Raw genomic sequence first — 19,996 nt, 5'->3', positions numbered from 1 at the left:
GTTGCCTACAAAAAATAGACATTCCATGTTCTTAAAATTTCTTTGTTAAATATAAACCAAACTTAGTGTTCTGCTATAGCATTTGGTTTTCTGGTTGTATTAATTTGGTCAACTTCACTTTGCACTATTTCCTTCATCTTCCCTTCCTATGTTTTCATCCCATATACTTACTGTTTCACCATATACATAAAAATTTGACCCAGAAGGTATGTTAATTAACAGAATTCTTTCTGCTAATAATCTCTGTACCTTTAAGTCAATACTACACAGGACAACCTTAGGATCTCCAATATAAAAATTTAAGCCCACACTATTAAGCAATAAATAATCAACTCCACATTAGGAGTTTTACCTTTTTTTTTTCCCCCCTCCTTTGGGGGGTTGGGGGGAAGGTTGGGTTGTTTTCCTGTTTGGTGATTTTGTTTGTTTCTTTTTTGGGGGGGGGGGGGGGTTAGTGTTTAAGTTTAGAGAGGTGTTTTTCCTATGAATAGAAAAATGATTTTCCTCTTATAACAGAATCAAAAAGGTTAGAAAAAACCTCCAAAATCATCTGGTCCAACCAACCCCCTACCACCAATATCACCTACTAAACCATGTCTCTAATAGTTACATACATACACATGCATGAAATACTTAGAAACTACTGAATTATATATAATAAAATAGTTACCTAAATGGGAAAATTGGCATCCTGAAAAGAAAACATTACTGTCTCAATAAACTGTAATTCTGTATTACTTACTTTACATTTATCACCGACTGAGTATTGCATGCCAGCAGCAATGGAAAAATCTTGTTTTTGCTGATCTGTAAACACATTAGCAGTAACATACTATTAGTTTAAATACACTAAAAGGTTTTTTTTATTAATATAGTAAAATTGAAAAGCAATAGTTGTAGCCCTCAATCCACACACTGATTCATATGAGGAAGACCCCTGCCTAAAATGAAACTGTTATTTACATCACTGTTCTAGGGGACTCCACTTTATACATCAGCATGCAAAAATTGGAACTGTAAGTATGCAGTTACTTACCCCATTTGGATTGTAGCCAAACCTCATATTCAACATTTCTGTACACTGATGGATTGAGTGATCTCAGAACTTTTTTAGGCAAAACCAACAAGGTGGGATTTCCATTGCTCTTAAGGTGCTGTATGAAATGAAACAAAGTGCTAAATGGTCAATTACACAGAGGTTTATAAGTTTTGCATTTTTTATCACTTTTTTTTTTAATTCTGATCTGAAATACAAATGAGCCAAAAATACGTAAAGAGTTTTGAAAAATTAATTGTATGGTGTTCTTTTAACCATACCAGAAAAAAATTAACTAAATCAAAACTAAACAGCACTAGAAAGGACATTATTTCTTTCAAAAGTAATGTTTGCATTCAATGTGCCAAAAGATGGATAGTTTTTAAGATATTACGTTAGGATAACTAAAAATTCAAGATTATCTCACAAATGCTAAACACTGAAAATAAGAATACAATTTAATGGGAGGAGAATTAATCTTAACATATAAATACCTTGTTGCCAGAAAGAGACTTTAATCCATTCATATCACCAACTGTTGTAGTTTTACCTCTGCAAAAGAACAGAGGGAAAAGTGATAGTATAGTGCTAAGGACTGGAAACCCAGTAAGAAATACCTTGGAAGTGGATAAAATAAAGCTACCATTCTCTTCCTATTCTTCTGCATTAAACATACCATGCAACATCTTTATCTAGTAGTTCTTGCTTTAGATTTAACTTTATTTCTATGCCATGTTGAGCTAAAACTAAGATTTTGTTTCTAAGTACAATTTTTAGAAAGTCTACCTTATACAAACAAATTTAGCCATCAGTTAGAAAGAAAGCAAGGGTGACAATGGAAATAAGAAATTCCACTAATATTTTGCTGTTAGTAAGAAAAGGACAAAAGAAGCCATCAAAGCCAACCAAACAAAAAACACGCTCCATTAGTTAACCAGTACCAGGCACTCTAACTTACTATTTTCCACACCTGACATCACTGGAAATTGTAGGCAACTATCAGCATTAACTTCTTCCAAAACAAAATAGCTTCTAATATTTAAAAATAACGTAACTGAAATGTTAATGTTTACAAAATGAAAAAGATCATCTGGAAAACTCAGTGAAGATACAAGCTGAAGTCAACTTTAGGACATGAAAAAAAATTTAAGACTTTATATACAGTGCAAAATGTTCGTAATTCAGGTTAAGTAGGTCAAGAGTCATACCCACTAGCTCTTGCGTCAAAAGACATATGGTTTAAATCAAAAGCATTGAGTTTGATGGTCTCGGGTGAGCACGACCTTAATTTACAAAGGTGTTACAGAGGTTAGCAGTGTATTTGCTCATGAATCACAATAATAAAGGGTAATGCTGCTGCATAAGAAGCTCAGGAAAGTTCCAAAACCAAAGAGAAATAGAGGAGGTTTCCATACTTTGACATTTAACTACAATGATCATTCCTCTAGGCAGAAATACTTTGTATTTTAACTGGAAATGTTCCCTGATATTTTTTTCCATACAAGAAAGGAAGCTAATGCCATTCCCAGAACTTGGTATTCTTTCTCTGGTCATTTCCATCAGCTTCCTCTCTGTTGTTTTGAGCACGACAAAAAAAAAAACGAACAGCTCCCTAAGTCTCAATGAATTTCTTCTGCCACATGCAAAGCCCCCAAAAGAGACTTTAATGACTTTCAACAGGAAAAGGGGGCATGCTGCAGTAATTTTCATAGCTTCAGTGGAATTTCACACAAGCTAGGGTTTTAAGAACAGTCTTATACAACAGAAGAAAACCTGCCAATACATAAACGCAAAATTGGCACTGTAAAAGACTTACTGTGCAAAAAGAATCAATAGGAAAAAATATCTAAAAGCTATCCAGAGCATCCAGGTCCAGCAAGAGGAATAGAAACCCTTGAATATAATCACTTCATAATGATCAAGGAACAAAAGCAGAGCAAGCTACATCTTTATTTCTCCATTAGCTAAATTTAAGCACCCTCTATCAAGCAGAGATTTCAGCCCAAGTGTAGAAACAAGACAGGTTGGATTAAATTCTTGTAATTCTACTGTGCTATGAGAGCAAAACAACGAATTGTCACGGACTTTACCATGCCAGACTGGCATACTGACAGCTCTCCCAGGGGATTCTGCTGTTTTCAACAGAAGGGGGATACATTGCAACAGCAGTATTTCCTTATGTAAAGAGACATGTATTGTTCACAGGCATCTTATGTTAAATTCTAAACCCCATTTACCTGTAGCTGTCATCTTCTGAATCTGAAGCAGACACTTCACTGCTACCATTACTTTCCTCTGTCATACCAACAGCACTAAGTTCTGCTATGATTTTCTTCACATCAGTATCAAATACCTTCTCATATAGTAACTCATAAAGAAGAGCTGGAGAAAGGGACAAGAAAGTGATAGGACAATTATAAGGTAAATGAGATTTTACACTATCATGATAGAGGCATTTGAAATTACTTCAATCAAAGCAAACAAGCATTTTGAAGTGTTAACTGAAACAGTGAAGTCATTAGAAGCCAAAACAGCTGCAGCTATTATGGTTTAACAAGTATGCAGGAAACTACTAGCAGCAATCAGGTCCCTTGACAGGCAAATTGGGCCTTAGCCTTTAACTCTGCACATGGACAGAATTTTCATGAAGAATCAGAATCCCTGCAGGGGTTGCCAAGTGACCCATCAAGCCTGCTGAGAACCTTTGGGCATTGCTTCAATCTAGTTAAAAAAAACAGACACACAATAATCCACGTAGATGTTTTCGGTATTTTTTTGCACATGCAACTCCCATTATTTCCTCTGATAAAATTATCCTTGCATGTGTAACTTAATATAAACTAGCTTGCTAACATTGTCTGAAACAAAAAATTAAAACCCGAATGCTGACCAAAGACAATGCAACACATTATAAATTAGTATAACATTTTCTGTTCATATTAGAGCACCCAGACTCAAGGAGGGAGGTAAGATTTCCCCTCTGGGTAGATAATCTGCACTGTCATGTCTCAAGAATCAGCACAGAAGAATTTATTTTCTTGCAAAATCATACGATCACTGACAATTCAAACGGAAAATTAAGCTCCTACAGAATAAATCTTCATACAGAGCCTTTTCCCTTTAACTGAAACCTGATGTTATCGTTTTCAGTAAAAATACATGCTTTTATCTAACCAACATAATACTTACACTGGCACAGAGCAGCCCTTTCTGAATACTCTATGGGATAAACAATATCATAGTGGTTTCCATTTGAGAAGCACAGCAATACCTATTAAAAAAACACACACATTTTAAGTTTTGCATCTCACTTGATTTTTCATATGAACACTGCCTTTTAAATTCAATGTGCCAATGAGCTTTGTTGTATATCAAGATTTCTAAACTCCAATAAAACAGCCAAAAAGCTTAGTAAATGTCCTTTAAATCAAGAACAATTTGACCGAAAGTCAAGAAGAATTTACGACACTGATAGCTTTGAGTCCACATCAGTTGTGAATTGATTTTCAGAATTTTAGACTACCAGGAAGATACGCCACACCCCAAATATGAACCAGCTATTTTAAAAGAGCTACCCGTATTAACAGTATAGCTGCCTTAAATATGTACAAAATAACTTGTTGAAAATGAATTCTCTGAACATTTTCTTTCTGTTGAATAATAAAACTCATATTATACTATTTGTTGTTAATTAAAGTAGTCTTCATTCAGCCTTTCTCAGTAGCCATTTATTTACTTTACCTTATCAGAAAAGCCATTTTCAGTTACATGTGAAGGAGAAGCATTTGGTTCCCGGTATATTATAAAATCTTTCCTAAGGAAAAAAAATAGGAATTAAGAATTCACGTGAAAACTCCTATCAATAAAAAAAATATTCAAGCCAAGTTCAAGGAACCACAAAAAATACCTAGTGGAAAAGAATACTGAAGACCAGCGCAACTAACACTGATCAAAAGGAGACCTACTTTTATGAAATATTTTACTTTCTCAGGAAGAGCTCCAACAGAAAATATTTACATTTAACATCCAGTATGATGTCTTGTACTCCCAGTTTTCACTACAGGTCAAATTTTTGCACAAGACCACATCTGCTATGATGCACCACAGCCTTCTATCACGTGAAGAGGAGCTTGCAGTACACCATACCAATTCTTAGCTCATAATGTCACAAAGGAGACTTAACACTGAAACAGTTGGTAGTGATTTAAATACACAGCTTTTTTTTCAAGCTATTTCTACTCCCTTCTCAGTGCAAACATTCGGATTTCTTGCAAAATTGTCATCCCATATTAATATCCCCATATTTCATTACTGTGCCCCTTGTACTCTTTTCTTAGTACAAGACTGATTTCTTGTCTTTTTTCTTTTCTACAAGCACTTGTGTTTTCTTTACTTTTTTTTTTCCTTTAAGTGGCAATACAATCATTATTTCCATCTTACCAATATTTTCAGATAGACAATTTTGATGTAATTGCTGTTTGATTGTTAGGTTGACTTTTAAAAATGATCTTATGCAGTGTTCTGAACACATTTGCATATTCTTCCATTTGCCTCGATTTGGAGTTGTATGCTCATGCACTGTCCCAAAACTCTTTCTACAACCATTCCCAACACAAGAAAGATGACAAAAGTTCAATTCATAGAGACTTAAAGCATTATAGATGAAAATGGCACCAAAGTAGTCAGTAAGGTTGAGCAGAGAACGTGGTGTGTTTTTTCTGTAAGCACAGACATTGGCCTACTATAACACAGTGACTGACACAACACGCACAGAGCCGATGACAAGTGCAACGCATCCATGAAGTCAACACAGAACTGTGCCTGGAAAGTTCATAGCTGCCCAGTTCTAGAGAAATTCATTTATGCCATGTGGAAATCCACTAGAAGAAAGAGGACATTTTATGAAGAGAAACAGGAAACAGCAATATGTTTCCAGAAGCTGAGCAATGACTTTGGCTAAATCTGTCCTAGCGGATCGATTACACGTGCCCAAGAACACTTCTGGGCACTGAGGCCAGCTAAGAGAGCAGCCCACACCTGCGGTCAGAAACTCTTCTTGCCTGCTGCTTTTTAAAATAGTTAACACACTAAAAAAAAAAAAGTCATTCAGAGGGCTCACTTTCCTTTCCTCTTTGGACAGAGCCAGCAGCTCAGAGTCCAATATCACGTTGTGTTCATTAGACTCAAATTGCCATATTTAAAGCAGGAAAAAAAAAACACACACTTGTCTCTTCAACTGAGAGAATGAAGACAAGCTTTGGGTAAAGTCTGGATCAAAACTACAATTGTGTGCTGCTGCTGCAGTGTTGCCACTGCATACTTTCTCAAAATGGGTTTAGAAAATTTTACTTCTGCAAACTAAGTTTTAGCCCTATGCAATGACTGCTTTCCAAGGTGACATGCCTCCCTCATTACACTTAAGATGATTAAAAATACCATAAATGAACAGTTACTACATATGCGTAAATTCTCAATTTGCTATCCACATTTGAATTTTAAACGTAGATTTTTTTTTATTAAAGTATAATACGTCAAAGTGACAAAGGAAAATCCACAACTGATACTGACATGCTTTTTTTCCTAGAAACTGGAATATTATCATTCTTTGCTATGTGTTTTTCTGTTACAAATCAATGTCATGATCTGACATTAAATTATTTTTTCTTCTCTCTTTTATCCAGTCCTCCCTTTGAATTCTTTGCTCACTAGCCCATCACTTCCTTCAACAACAACTTTGCTCACAAAAGCAAAGTTGAATTAGTCTTGCAAAATGATTAAGTATACTCGCTGCAGCTTTTGGACTGAAAACAAAACCAACCCCCTACCACCCTTCTGTAACAACTCAAAAAGAGCATTTCTGAGAAGAAAAGAATTTCATAGCTCAGGAAGCCACCTGCTTCAGGGAGGAGAAAAAAATAGCATAACGAAAGTAGATGTGACAGATCTGAGGAGCTGAAATGAAGACATATCTATTGATACTTAATTTTTATCCTGTGCTTGAGAAGTCTGAAACTCTCTCACTTCTCCACTTGGCATAGAGCAGGAAACTTTTACTTTTGCTTTCCTTCAGTCTGCCAGCATGCAGGAAGAGAAGCAACTCTTTCCCTCTACCTTCATCACCATCCCTACTTTCACCAAGAGGAGTGTTTCTCTATGCACAAATCCCAAAATTTTTCTTAAGCATAGCTCAAGATACAGTTACTCTATTTTGTCTGTACTGATACAGTAGAAAAAGGAAAACATCCCCAGAAAAGAGAATAAAGCTAAAAAACAGCAATAAACCTGGCAGTCTTACACAACTTTACACAGGAGAGGTATGAAAATGGCTTTCTTGCATAAAGCCTAATCTCACTAATCTACATCAGAGTATTTGTAGTGAGGCAATAAAGAAATGGATACAGACCACTGCTTAGTGATAGGGCTACTATTAAGGCCTTGGTGAGAAATAGGAAGAAAAGCAGTTTTAACAGAAAAGATATAAAAATAAACAAAACTACAAACAGTATGATTCTACCCACAATTACTCGTGCAGGTGAGAAGCATGACAATACTGCAAACTGTTATTCTAATCTGAAATTGTCACTTTGAAAGCTCACTATTTTATTTTTATTTAATACCTTGACAGCTGCAGTTTTCAAAGTGTATTTGTTATTTTCTAAGAACTACAATGCAATATACAATTAAATCTTTTGTATTCCAGCTGATTAACTAACAAAACTGAACTGACCTCAGTAAAACGTATTTAAAGGTTTTCTTACTTGTACATAAGAGAAAGGGCACTTATTTCAACTTGTCCAACCCATTCCTGTATTGGAAAAAAAAGGAAAAAAGAAAATTAAGTACAATCAAACACACAATTAGTATACTTCACGCACAGATAAAGAGAAGCAAGAAATCACTGACAAAAATAAATATATTGACACTGAGTCAGGAGTTCAGCCAACGAACTTTGAGTGTATTCCAAGTATTTTTTGAAATAACAACTGTTCCAGTAAGGTTAAGGAATAGAAGCTGGAAGCTTCTCTCCTTCTCCCCCAAAGTAGAAATTGCTCTGTACTAAATTGAGAATTTAAAACAATCCCATAAATACAGAGCTATGATTAAAAAGGATGATTTTGAGAGGTGATATTGTTGGGGTTTTTTTTGTTGTTTGTTAAACAACCATCAGTCTACCAAGTGTCACATCTACCAAGTGCTTTTTTTTTTTTTTTAAAAAAAAGTTACTCTCTGCCTTCAGAACTGTCTGGTTTTGTAGGCCTTAACCTAAAGATGAACTGGAAAAAGAGCCTTGAAGTTTAACTCTCCTGCTTAAAACACAGCTATCTTGACACAGTCTTATGAAATGTGCTAACACAAAGCAGATAGACTCAGCTTGTATAAACTGTTAACGCCATAACAAAAAAAGACTAAAATGAAATAGAAAAAAAAATCAATTTTGCTTCACATCTGTGTCTTTGTAACAGCCTGCGGCTACTGTACATAATATTCCTTATGTCAGTAACTGTTTTTCTTTAAGACAACCTTGAATAAAGGTCTAAAAAGATTATGTGATGGAAAAGCCAGTGATGCTTTGGTTTTTGGCATTTTTAGAGGCTGGAAACATTTGGATACAATTTGAGGGAATAAAATGTTTAAATGAATAGAAAAAAATCCCAAAACATTTTACAATAGAGTACATATATCTATATAATCACATAATACAAAAACCTCAAACTCAAAAACATTTGCAAAATCCCAATTACCAATCAACAAAATAACTGCTTTTTACTATAAGTGTACCATACCTGCGGATTTTCCAAACATTTTAAATAGTCTTCAAATGGCCCCTCTATGAACTGTATTAAGATACAAAAGTAATATTTTTATTAGTGTAGCAAATGGATTCCCCAGTCTATGACCCACTGTACCAATGACAATATATCATTAGAAATTTAAGACTACCCTGTCCACAAAGCACTCTCAATCACATGAAGTGATGTAGAAATGAGGGCAAAAAAGGCTTTAAACATATAGGTCTGCATCCTAGAAAGCCATATAAACAGCTTTCGGAGATCTCACACAACTAAAACAATACAAACAAAAAAAACAGCAGCCAAAGAAAAATCCAAAAGAAAGCAAAGAGGCCATCAAATAGACGTTTATGAGGAATTCATCCCAGGCATGCAAGGCATCACTGGAGTATGTGTCTGCTTATCAAAGTATCTTTGCAGCAAAGGACAAGCACAAGCAGGAGTCACGTTTCTGTAGTACCTATACTTTGTGTAGGCAAGTCATAAAGAACTTTTTGCTGTATCACTTCAAATAAACTGCTTTTACTTCCAGTGGAAGGATGCAAACAGACAATGTAAGTGATAGGATAAGAAAATAATCCTTCAGCTGCACTCCTTATGTGCACAGAGAGCAGATTTACATTTGTCAAGGCCATGGTGAGAGATGTTGAACTAACAGAGATGTTAGCCTCAAAGTTTCAGCTGTGCTGGCCACCAAAGTGGATGTATTTTTAAAATGTTACTGAGACACATTCGGCTTGATTTCGCTCAAGTAAAGATCCAGAGAAGACAAAATAAGGTTCATAACAGGAACTACTTCTTAAATTGCACGCAGAATAGCCTCTCTAATCACAGCTTTTAAGAAATAACATTATAAGGAACAGTGGGATTAGAAGTTCTGCTTTAGCCATTTTGAACCTGACTTGATGGTGTTGTTCCCAAGAAGCATCAAGTCTGATCCAAATTTAGCAGAAGTAATCAGGTATAAAGTAAAAAGGTGGATCTGAGTAACAGCTGCATAGACAGTAGTTTCTGAGTGTCTATGCTCATAAAGATAACACAAAAAGGAGTAAAGGAAGGACAGCAGAAATTTCTCATAGAAAACTGAAGAGGTAAAAAAAAAAATGAAGAGAAGACAGCAGCAAAGATGACACTTCAAGAAAAGATGGGGATGAAAATGAAAATTGTGATTACACGCAGTCACATGGACCTTTTGGTTATAGAAGGATCTATGCTATAGAGACAAAAAGAGACAAATCCAAGCTGAAATGGTTGCAATAGAGGAAGTTCAGTGAGTACCACCAATACATGTCAGTACTACTAAAGCAGCAGATGCGGAAATAGTTGAAGAGACATGGGAAACAAGGCATACCTCTTTTTTAAAGAGAAAAAAAGTTAATGCTCTATTTTAGACAGAAAACACAAGGTATAGTAAGAGACAATAGAGGGGAAAAAAAAGAGGGAAAAAAAGAGACAAAAGAGGGAAGCAAAGAAGATCAGCAGAGCTGTGGTGAGGTATCTGAGGGAATAGGAACACTAGGAAATAAGATATGAAACACCTCAATGCTGTACACGAACCACCTATTTTGAAAATGCCTTTTTTTTTTTTAAGAGGCTTTTCAGAAGTACAGCAAAAGGTGGTTAGAGGAGAGGTCACATCGCTTGGTTCAAGTCTGGGGGAAAAAAGACCAGCGAGATTTTATACACATGGAGCCTAGGAGTTTGGTGGCAAGGACCAAGACAGTAAAAGCAGCTAGGGTTGACAACGCAGTTACCCAGCCGAGATGGCAGAACTGGGGAAGGGAAAACAACACACATTTACAGTCAGGAAGGATCCTAACATTTCCAAAAATTTCATAACGCCACAAGAAAGCAAGTCTAGACAAACAGCTTTGGAGTGAATGGACTAATTCTGGAAAGAAACGGATCAGAGAATTAGCAGCAGGGGCAAGGATAAAAAAAAGGAGAGGGATTTAAGAGTTGGTAAGTCATCAGATGGACAGGGCACAAAGAAATCAAACGGTCTTAGCAAACGGAAATAGTCAAGTCAGCATCAGTCGAATCCTCTCAGAGATTCACTGCACTTTGCTTAAGTCTTTCTTGATAGTTTCCACATTACTGAGTGACCAGTCACATTACAGCACAGGACACTTTGTCAGAAATTACAGCATATACACAAACTCCCGATCCCACTTTCCTTCTTCTCCTCCCTATGCCAATGTATACATAAAGCAGGCTTTTTATTCTGTGTCTGGGTAAATTCAGAACAAAGAGACCTGAGTAATAGTTCTCTAGTAAGAAATGCTTAGCTATAATCCTGTTTTGGCTATCCTGGTAATTAATTAGATAGTGCATACACTGGAACACAAAAAGGAGCACCATTATTTATTACCACTCTTTTAAAGCGAACTAAGGAAGGATTTTAGAATGCTGGCACTGATGATGCTGGCCAAATATACACTAATATCAAAATGATATTCGATGTCCATAGTTGATGGATAAATTTGAAACAGATGTTTACAAAAGAGGAAAAACAAACAAAAAGCCCATAGAGGCAATACATAATAAATAGCAGACCCTGAAACAAATTTCACTAATCTCATCAGTAAAGTCCCTCGTATATTGTAAAACCAATTAATTAGTACAATAAGAATATTTTGTAATTTTTATTAGAGTAGACATTATACTAAAAAAAAAATCAGATTTCCATCACTCCACTGCAGACTGAAGAGTTTAAGAAGGTTTGGCTTTATTCTGAAATGAACACTGGAGTTTCTACTCTTTCCACCCCACGTCTGCTCAGTCCAAGCAGTATACAGGTCTTGCCCTGGGCTTATTAAAATGAGTTACTACCACCTGTCAATTAATTTAAAGGGCACTCACTTTACAAAGCATCAACTAGTATATAGCTATGATGAATACTCACAAACAGGAGAATATACTTTGGAAAAGTGAAGGAATAAACGAATATTCTTATTAAAAGCTAACAAAGAGAACAAAAATACTTACCGCTTCAAACTTCTCCCTATTTTTCCGAAGATAGTCTACACAAGCCATCCTAACATCAATATGCCGAGACTGAGAGTGTAACACCTACAATGGGAGAAATCAAAGAAAGTGACACCAAGTCTTACGATTTTTGATGACTATAGTCTAAATACAGCCTTGGAGATATTCTAGTTTTATTTATAAGACTATTTCAAATGTTTACTCATTCAGTAACAACATCTTTATAGAGGTGAAACCTCAATTACTTACCCCAAATTAAGTACCCACAGAGTTCACATATTTACTAAATTGAAACATTCAACTACGTGTGGATTTGCTACGTGAAAGGAGTTGCATTTGTAGTCATTCTTGAACTGAATCATTTACAAAGAACTTCGATTGAAGTTACAGCAGGAGTGGATGAAGAAAACTACCGACATGCACTTGTCAGGAAATCCAACCAAATCCGAGAGACTGCATGGCTGCTTTCCTTTGATTTAAGAGAAGTAGTTTTGTTGCCCAACCAGTGGTTGGAAAGCCAGGAATTCAGAACCCAGTGACACCTGCATTCATACCCCCCTGTTCAAATCTCTACTGGAAAAAAATATATATTATTTTCATCATAGGTTCAGAGTTATGTCTAGCATGACTTTGTCTGCATCACCACTACAACATAGGGAAGCTCCAGTCAATTTAAATTGCAGCCTTTTGCAATTCTTACATACTACCCTCAATTTAAGAGGCTTCCAATTCAGATCTGTTCAGCTTTTGTGCACAAAGAGTACAGAGATTCAGCAAAAATTATGACTAAACACCTATTAACTCTGAATTAGAGACCTTTCCTTTAACAGAATAAGAATCAAGTGTCAAAAACTTAATAAAAAGTTTTAAAAATGTTTTATATACACTGGAATGTGAGAGAAGTCTTCTCTATAAACTAATGAAAAACATCAGAATATCGATGCATATTCACTGATCATTCCCTTGAAATAAAAAAACCACTTCCTACAGAACAAGTGTTTGCTTGCCTGAACTTAATTTCAGTTGGAAAAATAATTTGGAGGAAAAAAAAAAAGAGAATGTGAACTGTGTATAATTAGTACAGGAATTTAGGCTCTCACAATCTGAAGCACCAGAGCTCCCACTGCTGTTTGCTTGTATTTAAGACAAGATGACGCTGTCACTTTTTTCCTTTAACAGTACCATTGAAATGGGGGAGGGGAACACAACAGGAAGAATTGAAGATAAATTACTCACTTTCTCTAATTTTACAGTAAACTACTTAACACAACTCAGAACGAGGCTCTTAAACCCACTGAATTCAGCTTCCTGCAGTCACATACAAAGCAGCTGTATCCAAATGTTGAAATCTTCCACTGAAAAATGCTCTGAGGCAGCAGTAAAAGGTCAAAACTTAGAAGGTAACGTGTTCTGAAGAGATGAGAAGCCTGGGCACATAGAACTTTTCTCCCCCCAAGACACTAATTCCCTCTTTTTTCCCCCCTCGGTGCACAACTGTGTAACCTTAACCTATGCTCGCCCCTATTTTAGCATTATCACCCACCAATGAGCCCCACTCCCCGTGGTTCCCCCCGAAATGGCTTTCTTTAAGCAACCAGTTACCTGCTCGGCCACAGCCCTGAAAAGACAAGATCCATCCTTGGCAACTCTCTTCCTGTACAAGCCCTGAGATCGCAAGTAGCAGTCCATGGAAGCTTCCCCGGGAGCGTCCGTGCCGCTGCCGTGATGGCTCCGCTCCCCGCCATCTGGTTTACTCGCCGCCTCCATGTTTAGTGCCTCACGCCGCGGAGACTGGCTGCACCTCTCCTAACCCCACATGGCCCCACAAAGCCAGCCAGCAGCCCTGGGGCCAGGGAAAGGAAGCGGCAGCAGGCCGGGTTGCGGAGCGTTGGCCTTCCAGCACCCAAGGTAGCAGCAGCGAGGGGAAAGGCGGGCTGGGCTGGCGTTATCAACCTGCATGTGGGAACCACGGAGAGAAACGGGAAAGTTTTACTGCACGGCCTGGGCTGGTGGCCACGTACAAAGTGCTGCTCCGGGTAGCGGGCTCCTGCTCCAACTTCTCCCGGGGCAGCGGTTCCAGGCGGTCTCCGCAGACCTAGCAGCGTGCAGCCAGCCTGCAGGGCGGAAAACAAAAGAGAAAGGACATGTGCGGCTACCCAAAGGAGGAGGGGAGAGACAGGGGAGGAAGAAAAAAAGAAGCGCAACCTGGAGTTTATTTTCACTTTCAGCCCGGGCGCTGCTGGGAGCGGTAGTCCCGGCAGAGGCGCGGCACCCATGCTGCCCCCAGCCCCACGCCACCGGGGCCCCGCCACCTTCCTGTATGTCACTTTTACTGGCGAGAAGCCGCCAACATTTGTATTACAATTGCATGCCTGAATCTTGCTTGGCACTGCAAACAGGCTTTAGATGATTTTGGTGCACAAAATCTGGCCAAAGGAAGCTTTCCAAATGTGCAAGGATATATATTTTTTTTTACACTAGTAGTTTAACTTACCTAGAAAGCTAAGAAGCTTTCCATGGCACTAGTGATAAAGCATTACCAGTTACTCTTTAGCTTAAATGAACAAATTTTGATGTGCGAAAGAGTGGTGAGCACAGAAGGAATGAAAACAGATTTTTACTTCCAGCCAACAGTAATAAGGCCAGGGAGGACTACGACTTGAGCTGAGACCTGTATATAGCAATAACTGATAAACAGAAGTCACAAGCCAGGCTGAGTCAGGAGAAAGCACTGTAGCAGCTCTATTTAAGCAGTATCAAACTTCCTTACTGGCAAACCTGGCCTTTTTGTGAGGAAAAGGAACTGGTCTGCAGGAGACAAAAGCAAATTCCCAGGGAACGCTGCAGAGGAGGAGAACAGAAACTGAAAGTAGTAAAAGTATAAAGCCCAGATGACACCCAGAAGTGAAAGCCAGCTGTTGGGCAGTGCTGAGATGCAAGGGCCCTGAGACAGGGAGCATGAGGTATAAGTACTAGGGAGAGGCTGGAGGGAAAGCTCAGACTTCTCACCAGAAGATAGGAAAGGTCATCCAAACTGTAAAAGAGTAAGAGTTTCTTGGGAATATTCATCTTCTTCCTCATTCTATTCACCACATGCAGGGCCACAATTATACCCTAACACGTCCATCAAGTTGTCTTTCCTCATACCTGAGCTCCTGCCATTATGATCGTAAAGGCAGCGAGGGGAAGGGCAAATGCCTTTCATCACGTCTGTGAGGATATTCTCTCAAGAATATCTGTACACACGAGGTCACCCAGTACGTGACAGAACATAGCCTGGTTCTGATAAATGACTATAGAGAAAATTACAGAATTAAAGTCCTACGGCAGTCAGTTTCTGAAAAGCCTACCCTTTTTGTGCCTGACTCCTCAGGTGGCACAGGCAATGGTGACCCAGGGATTTTTTTCCCCTCAAGCACTGCCACAGAAGAAGCAACCTACATCCCAAAAAAAGGCGAAGTTCTCACTGAAGACGCCTAGTCCGCACACACAGGATTTCCAAGGCGCATGGCGGGAGCCACGCATGCACTGAGAGACCCCGGGAATCCCTCAGCGTGAAAGTAAACCCTTCACCAAGGATGGCCAAATTGCGACTCGTTATTAATTACAGACACCACGACCAGCGAACTAACCCCTTCAGCCAGCACCTTCCCCCCAACCGCCGCTTCCAGCCCCAACCCCCAGCGCCCCCCAACCGCTTGCTCTGCGCGCACCCCGCCCCACCTCAGGCAGCCGACTCGAGCTAAAAACCCAACAACTTTATTCTTTAACCCCACGGCGAGCTTTGCCAGGCGGCTCTCCTCCCGCCCGAGCCCGGGGCCGGCCACCAGGGCCCTGCCTTCCCAGCCCCACGGAGCCGCAGCGCGGACAGGCCCCGCACCCCCTCCCGCCCCACACAGGCGAGCCCCGACCCCCCCCCGCTGACTGGCACTTACCGGCGGAGGGGCGGGCGCGCTGCCCCCTCCCCCCGGGCAACAGCTGCGGAGGCTGCGGCGGCGCCACCCCCTCCCCCGCTGTTGGTTCGGTCCATCGGCCGCACCTGTGCGGCGGGCCGCGGCTCGTACCATTCGCCGCGCGGGGGAGGGAAGGAGGAGGAGGAGGCCGGTGAGGATTGCCCAGGCGCTGTAAAGGAGAGGGGGGGAGCTCTGAGCAGGCTGAAGAGGATGGCGGCGGGGGGGTGGTGGTGCAGCGGCTGCGCGTGTCTCCCCCCGCAGGGGGCGCGCAGTGGTACGGCCCGGGGACCGCGTCCCTGCCCCCACCGGGCAGCGCCCAAGGCGCGGGGAGGCCGGGCTGGGGGGGGCCGGGCTGCGCCGAGGCCCCGGGTAGGGACTTCTTACGTTGCCCCTTGCCTTAGCAGTCGACTATGACTGGTTTTTTTTTTTAATCTTTTTTTTTCTGAAATGACCATTTTTGGTTGCAATAGAATCTGGGGTTATATAATTAGGCTTACTTGGTAAGGTGCAATTCAGTGCGCCTTTTCTATGTGCGTTAAATAAGAGGTTGGCAGGCGACGGTACTTTAAAAACAGTACCGTTAAAAACAGCCGGCTACAAAACCAATCCAGGTTACGTTGGCTATCACTACCTGGTCTTAGGTTTCCAAAAATTACACTTCAGCACACGTTTAGGCTGGCAGTGCCTCCGTGCGTCTGTTTTTGTGCTGGCACGTGGGCTCAGTCAGTCAGTGAGGCACACAAAACTGACCTGCTTGGCAGCCAGGCCTCCTCCATCCCCTGCCCTGGGATGTTTTCCAGCGAGGCAAGGCCCTCGGGCTGTTCTGCTGTGCACCTGCTACACAAACACCAGCACAGCAGGGAGAGAGGGTGGTAAAGGAAAAACAGACGAAGAGATGGCTGCTTTCGGTTTAGGTGTAGTGCAAGGCCGGATCCCTGTCAGCCTTCAGCCTGAGAGACCAGAAATGTTAAGTTGGAGTGGTCCCAAACCTGTTTTACCAAATCTGAACAGCCTACTCAAGGTTTAAGCTTAATCCTTTGTTAGTAAGATTGTTCTCCATCAGATGTGTTCATTCTGACAAGTTAGGATTACTTGGTTTGGGAGTTTCCTGTGAATGTTTTCACAGTTTCAAGTAGTTTTCATACTGATACCTACAAAACAGTTATGTCCCTCAAGCAGAAGCTTTGAAAAAATACACACACCATAATTTAATAGTAAATAAGGTATACTCTTACCTGGTGAAAGAAAAAAATAAGCTTTCCCTGACACCAGAGGTAGATAGCACGAATAGTTCAATCCAACATTTAGTTGAGTTGACAGGAAGGTTTCTATCGACATTAGTGGGTGATGGATCAGGCTTAAATATAGAGGGATAAGAGTATTTTCAATAAAAACCATTTTCTTTATGGATCTGTGTGTAGTCAAACTTCCTTGTGATTCTGCTGATGAAGAATAGGCCCAGACTTCATCTTTGTCTTGCAGAATAGCAGTGTAATAATAGCTAATAAATAATAATGAAAGGATATGGTAATGGCTGCATTGCTCCTGCACATGATTTATAGCTGACTGTGCCTTATGCACGAGTGAAAGATCATACGCTCCCCCTATTACATACATTCCATTACATCTCAGGAGATGAATGGCTGCAGGACGAATGACTGCATCTACAGAAATGTAGTCTACTTGAGTTTAAAATTATCGTACTTCAAAAATGTAGTAGTCCTGTAACATTTTGACTTCTGCAGAGTTTTGGGAAAGGCTAGAACCCTGGCCTGTTATTTTAACTGCTTTGGTTCCATGTAGATGTAATGCCATACCACATTCAAGGTGCTTAGCATTTCAGGTTAGTAGTACCTAAAAACTGATGGGCTGATGGCATAGTCAACAGCTTAATATCTTAGCACACTGAAGCAAGCAACAGAAGGGTTGGTTTGAGTTAATGGAATAAATTCCTGTGAGAGAACTAATTAACATTATCCCACATCGGATGCATTAGATAGGATAAAAGGACAGCATTTGACATGATGTTCACATTTCGTAACTCCCTACCAGAAGTATTTTTGACACTGCTGAGTGGGTGCTTTTTGAGATTCTGGCTAGAATATTCCACTGCAGCCTCCAATTTGGAGAAGAAAATTTGCCTTTGTTGCTTTTTTTAGGCAAATGATTACCATTCAGTATGAGAGAAATGATAAAAAGTGTGTGGTGATAAAAATTGCTGCTCCTACCCTTAAGGAACACTTCTTTTCTTCATCAAAGTGTCTTGAAGATGTTGTACATTAATGTCAGTAAGAGGTGGACAGGGGGAGTCCATGGTGGGGGTTAGGAAGTAAAGAGACATTTACAGAAGTAAATGTGTGACTGCAGCTAGAAAAAGTGAGGAGTTTGGCAGCAGCAGTTTGTTTCAAAAGCAGAAAAAATGTTTTCTGTAACTCAGAATGAGTAAACAGCAACAAATACTAGAGGAGTGATTTAATTCACCCATCATGAAAATGGTTCAAATCAGCACATAGGAAACTTTGATTTTAATGATTGCTTTTAATCTATTTTTTTCTTAAAGATTGATTTTTCAGTGATTGGAAACCATTAAAATGTGCTGATTATATTGTATACATAATTTAGCATTTCTGTTTGCTAACAAAGAGGACATGCTGTATCTACATACATTGAGACATTTCAGAGTTTAACACAACATTTATACCCATTCTTAGTTTTTATATTTGTTAGTCCTGTTTCTTTTTTACTAGATGATTATTATACTTTGCTTGTGATTCCACGTCAAGCGCCTAGTGGATAAATGTGGGAACTGAAAAAAAAATCTAAAGAGAAAAAAAATCTTTATTACTGCTTTTAGTTAAACGAGATTACTATCAAGGTATTTGAACTTTTTTCTTATGAAGATTATCTAAGTACGTTTTGCGTTGAAAAAGGTGTTATTAAAAACTGGAAGTATACTTGTAGCAAGATAATTAAATTGGTTTGATCCCATAGTCTTTTAAGCCTGCAGAACTTGTAGAGATTGTCTTGTTCTTTCCATTTTTTTTTCTTTATGGATGGAAATAATTAAAAGAAAAACAGCTTTTTTTGATCTCCTACTTAGTTTCTCAGCTAGGGTTAATTCACTTAAACGGACTAGTTGAATAAACAGAAATGAAGAAAATATTGCCACCTAGCTTGCAGAAAAAGATGCTTATCAAAAACTTGTTTAACACTTCAGCAAACTGAAATTAATCATTCAACAGCTTGACTTCCCATGTAGCTTGAACAGAAAGTCTGTATTGCTTAGTAATACTACTTTTGTAGTATTGGCCTTTGTAAGGCAATTTTATTTAGTTTTAAATTAACTGATCTGATTAATTCTGTTATTATTTTATTTTAGAGACATGGAGAAGTTACCTTGGAAGAGCAACTTTTCAGCCATAGACGTAAATCAAGAACAAAGTCTGAAACTTCTAGGAACCAGGTACTTTTTTTCACATTTAAGAAGGTTACAGATGATCTGGGGAGCCTGTCTGTTAGCAACGCTAGGAAAAAAAATAACACTCAAGTATGGAAATCTCTAATATTGCTAAAGAATATTCCTTCTTTGACTTCTGATGTGTTTTGAAATGTGCAACAGTTCATACTCCTAACAGCTTTGCTTGAAGTAAGTGCAAAAGCAATGACATGAAATAATGCTCATAAATAAAATTGGGATAAATCATGTTACTAATAAAGCTCTGGTGCTAAATAAATAAATAATAATAATAATAAACTATGCACAACAAGAGGGATTTTGAATTATTACTACATAATATTTTTTTCCAGCTGTTGTGGTGTCTCTACTGTTCTCAGCAACAGAATGAGAGAATATATGTAGCAATTCCCTACAGTGGTCTTCTTTAAGGTTGTAAGGCCAGTGACAGTATATTGTAGTTCAGTTTATTAGCCTTTAGATGGCATTAGCTCCTTGAACATTTTAGCTTTTAATTTTCTAACATGTTCAAGTGTGAGATAATGGAAAAGGAACACACCAGCAACTTCTGAACTTGTATTTTGTAAAGGCGAGCACAGTCAGTATGCTCAAAGCATCCTGTCCCCAACCCTCTCCCATTCCACTCCTCCCCAATGCACACACGAAGGGGGAAAGATAAACATGAAAGAGATTTTTGATGGAAAGCATGAAAGATGCAGCCCAGCTCCAGAGCATAGGGTTGAGGAATGTCTAATTCTGAGCTTGGTCTGTCCCC

General features: G+C 39.1%; 2 protein-coding genes across 9 annotated transcripts in view; one reads left to right on the top strand and one right to left on the bottom strand.

The window, feature by feature from the left end:
• Positions 1 to 15,972, bottom strand: part of OTUD4 (OTU deubiquitinase 4) — a 29,833-nt gene extending 13,861 nt beyond the window's left edge. Inside the window, exons 1-12 of one of the 8 annotated variants that reach the window (XM_080588656.1) lie at positions 15,538 to 15,681; positions 15,165 to 15,251; positions 13,417 to 13,928; positions 11,815 to 11,898; positions 8,821 to 8,871; positions 7,795 to 7,841; positions 4,778 to 4,850; positions 4,226 to 4,307; positions 3,274 to 3,418; positions 1,531 to 1,588; positions 1,037 to 1,154; positions 743 to 807 (exon numbers count right to left, since the gene is read on the bottom strand). In XM_080588656.1, the coding sequence (XP_080444782.1) occupies positions 743 to 807; positions 1,037 to 1,154; positions 1,531 to 1,588; positions 3,274 to 3,418; positions 4,226 to 4,307; positions 4,778 to 4,850; positions 7,795 to 7,841; positions 8,821 to 8,871; positions 11,815 to 11,898; positions 13,417 to 13,581 (888 nt within the window). In that variant the 5' untranslated portion in view covers positions 13,582 to 13,928; positions 15,165 to 15,251; positions 15,538 to 15,681. Of the gene's footprint in view, positions 1 to 742; positions 808 to 1,036; positions 1,155 to 1,530; positions 1,589 to 3,273; positions 3,419 to 4,225; positions 4,308 to 4,777; positions 4,851 to 7,794; positions 7,842 to 8,820; positions 8,872 to 11,814; positions 11,899 to 13,416; positions 13,929 to 15,164; positions 15,252 to 15,537; positions 15,696 to 15,749 lie in introns of those variants that run through there. The other 7 variants (XM_080588660.1, XM_080588661.1, XM_080588655.1 and 4 more) reach the window with 7 other exon arrangements.
• A 3,241-nt stretch (positions 15,973 to 19,213) lies between these two features.
• Positions 19,214 to 19,996, top strand: part of SMAD1 (SMAD family member 1) — a 103,703-nt gene continuing 102,920 nt past the window's right edge. The window contains exon 1 of the mRNA XM_080588676.1: positions 19,214 to 19,230. The gene's annotated coding sequence lies outside the window, so the exon portion shown is untranslated. The remainder of the gene's footprint in view (positions 19,231 to 19,996) is intronic.

Source organism: Anser brachyrhynchus (assembly GCF_964034855.1).
Source record: "Anser brachyrhynchus genome assembly, chromosome: 4".
NCBI lineage: Eukaryota > Metazoa > Chordata > Aves > Anseriformes > Anatidae > Anser > Anser brachyrhynchus.
This window is presented reverse-complemented; position numbering and strand designations above follow the sequence as displayed.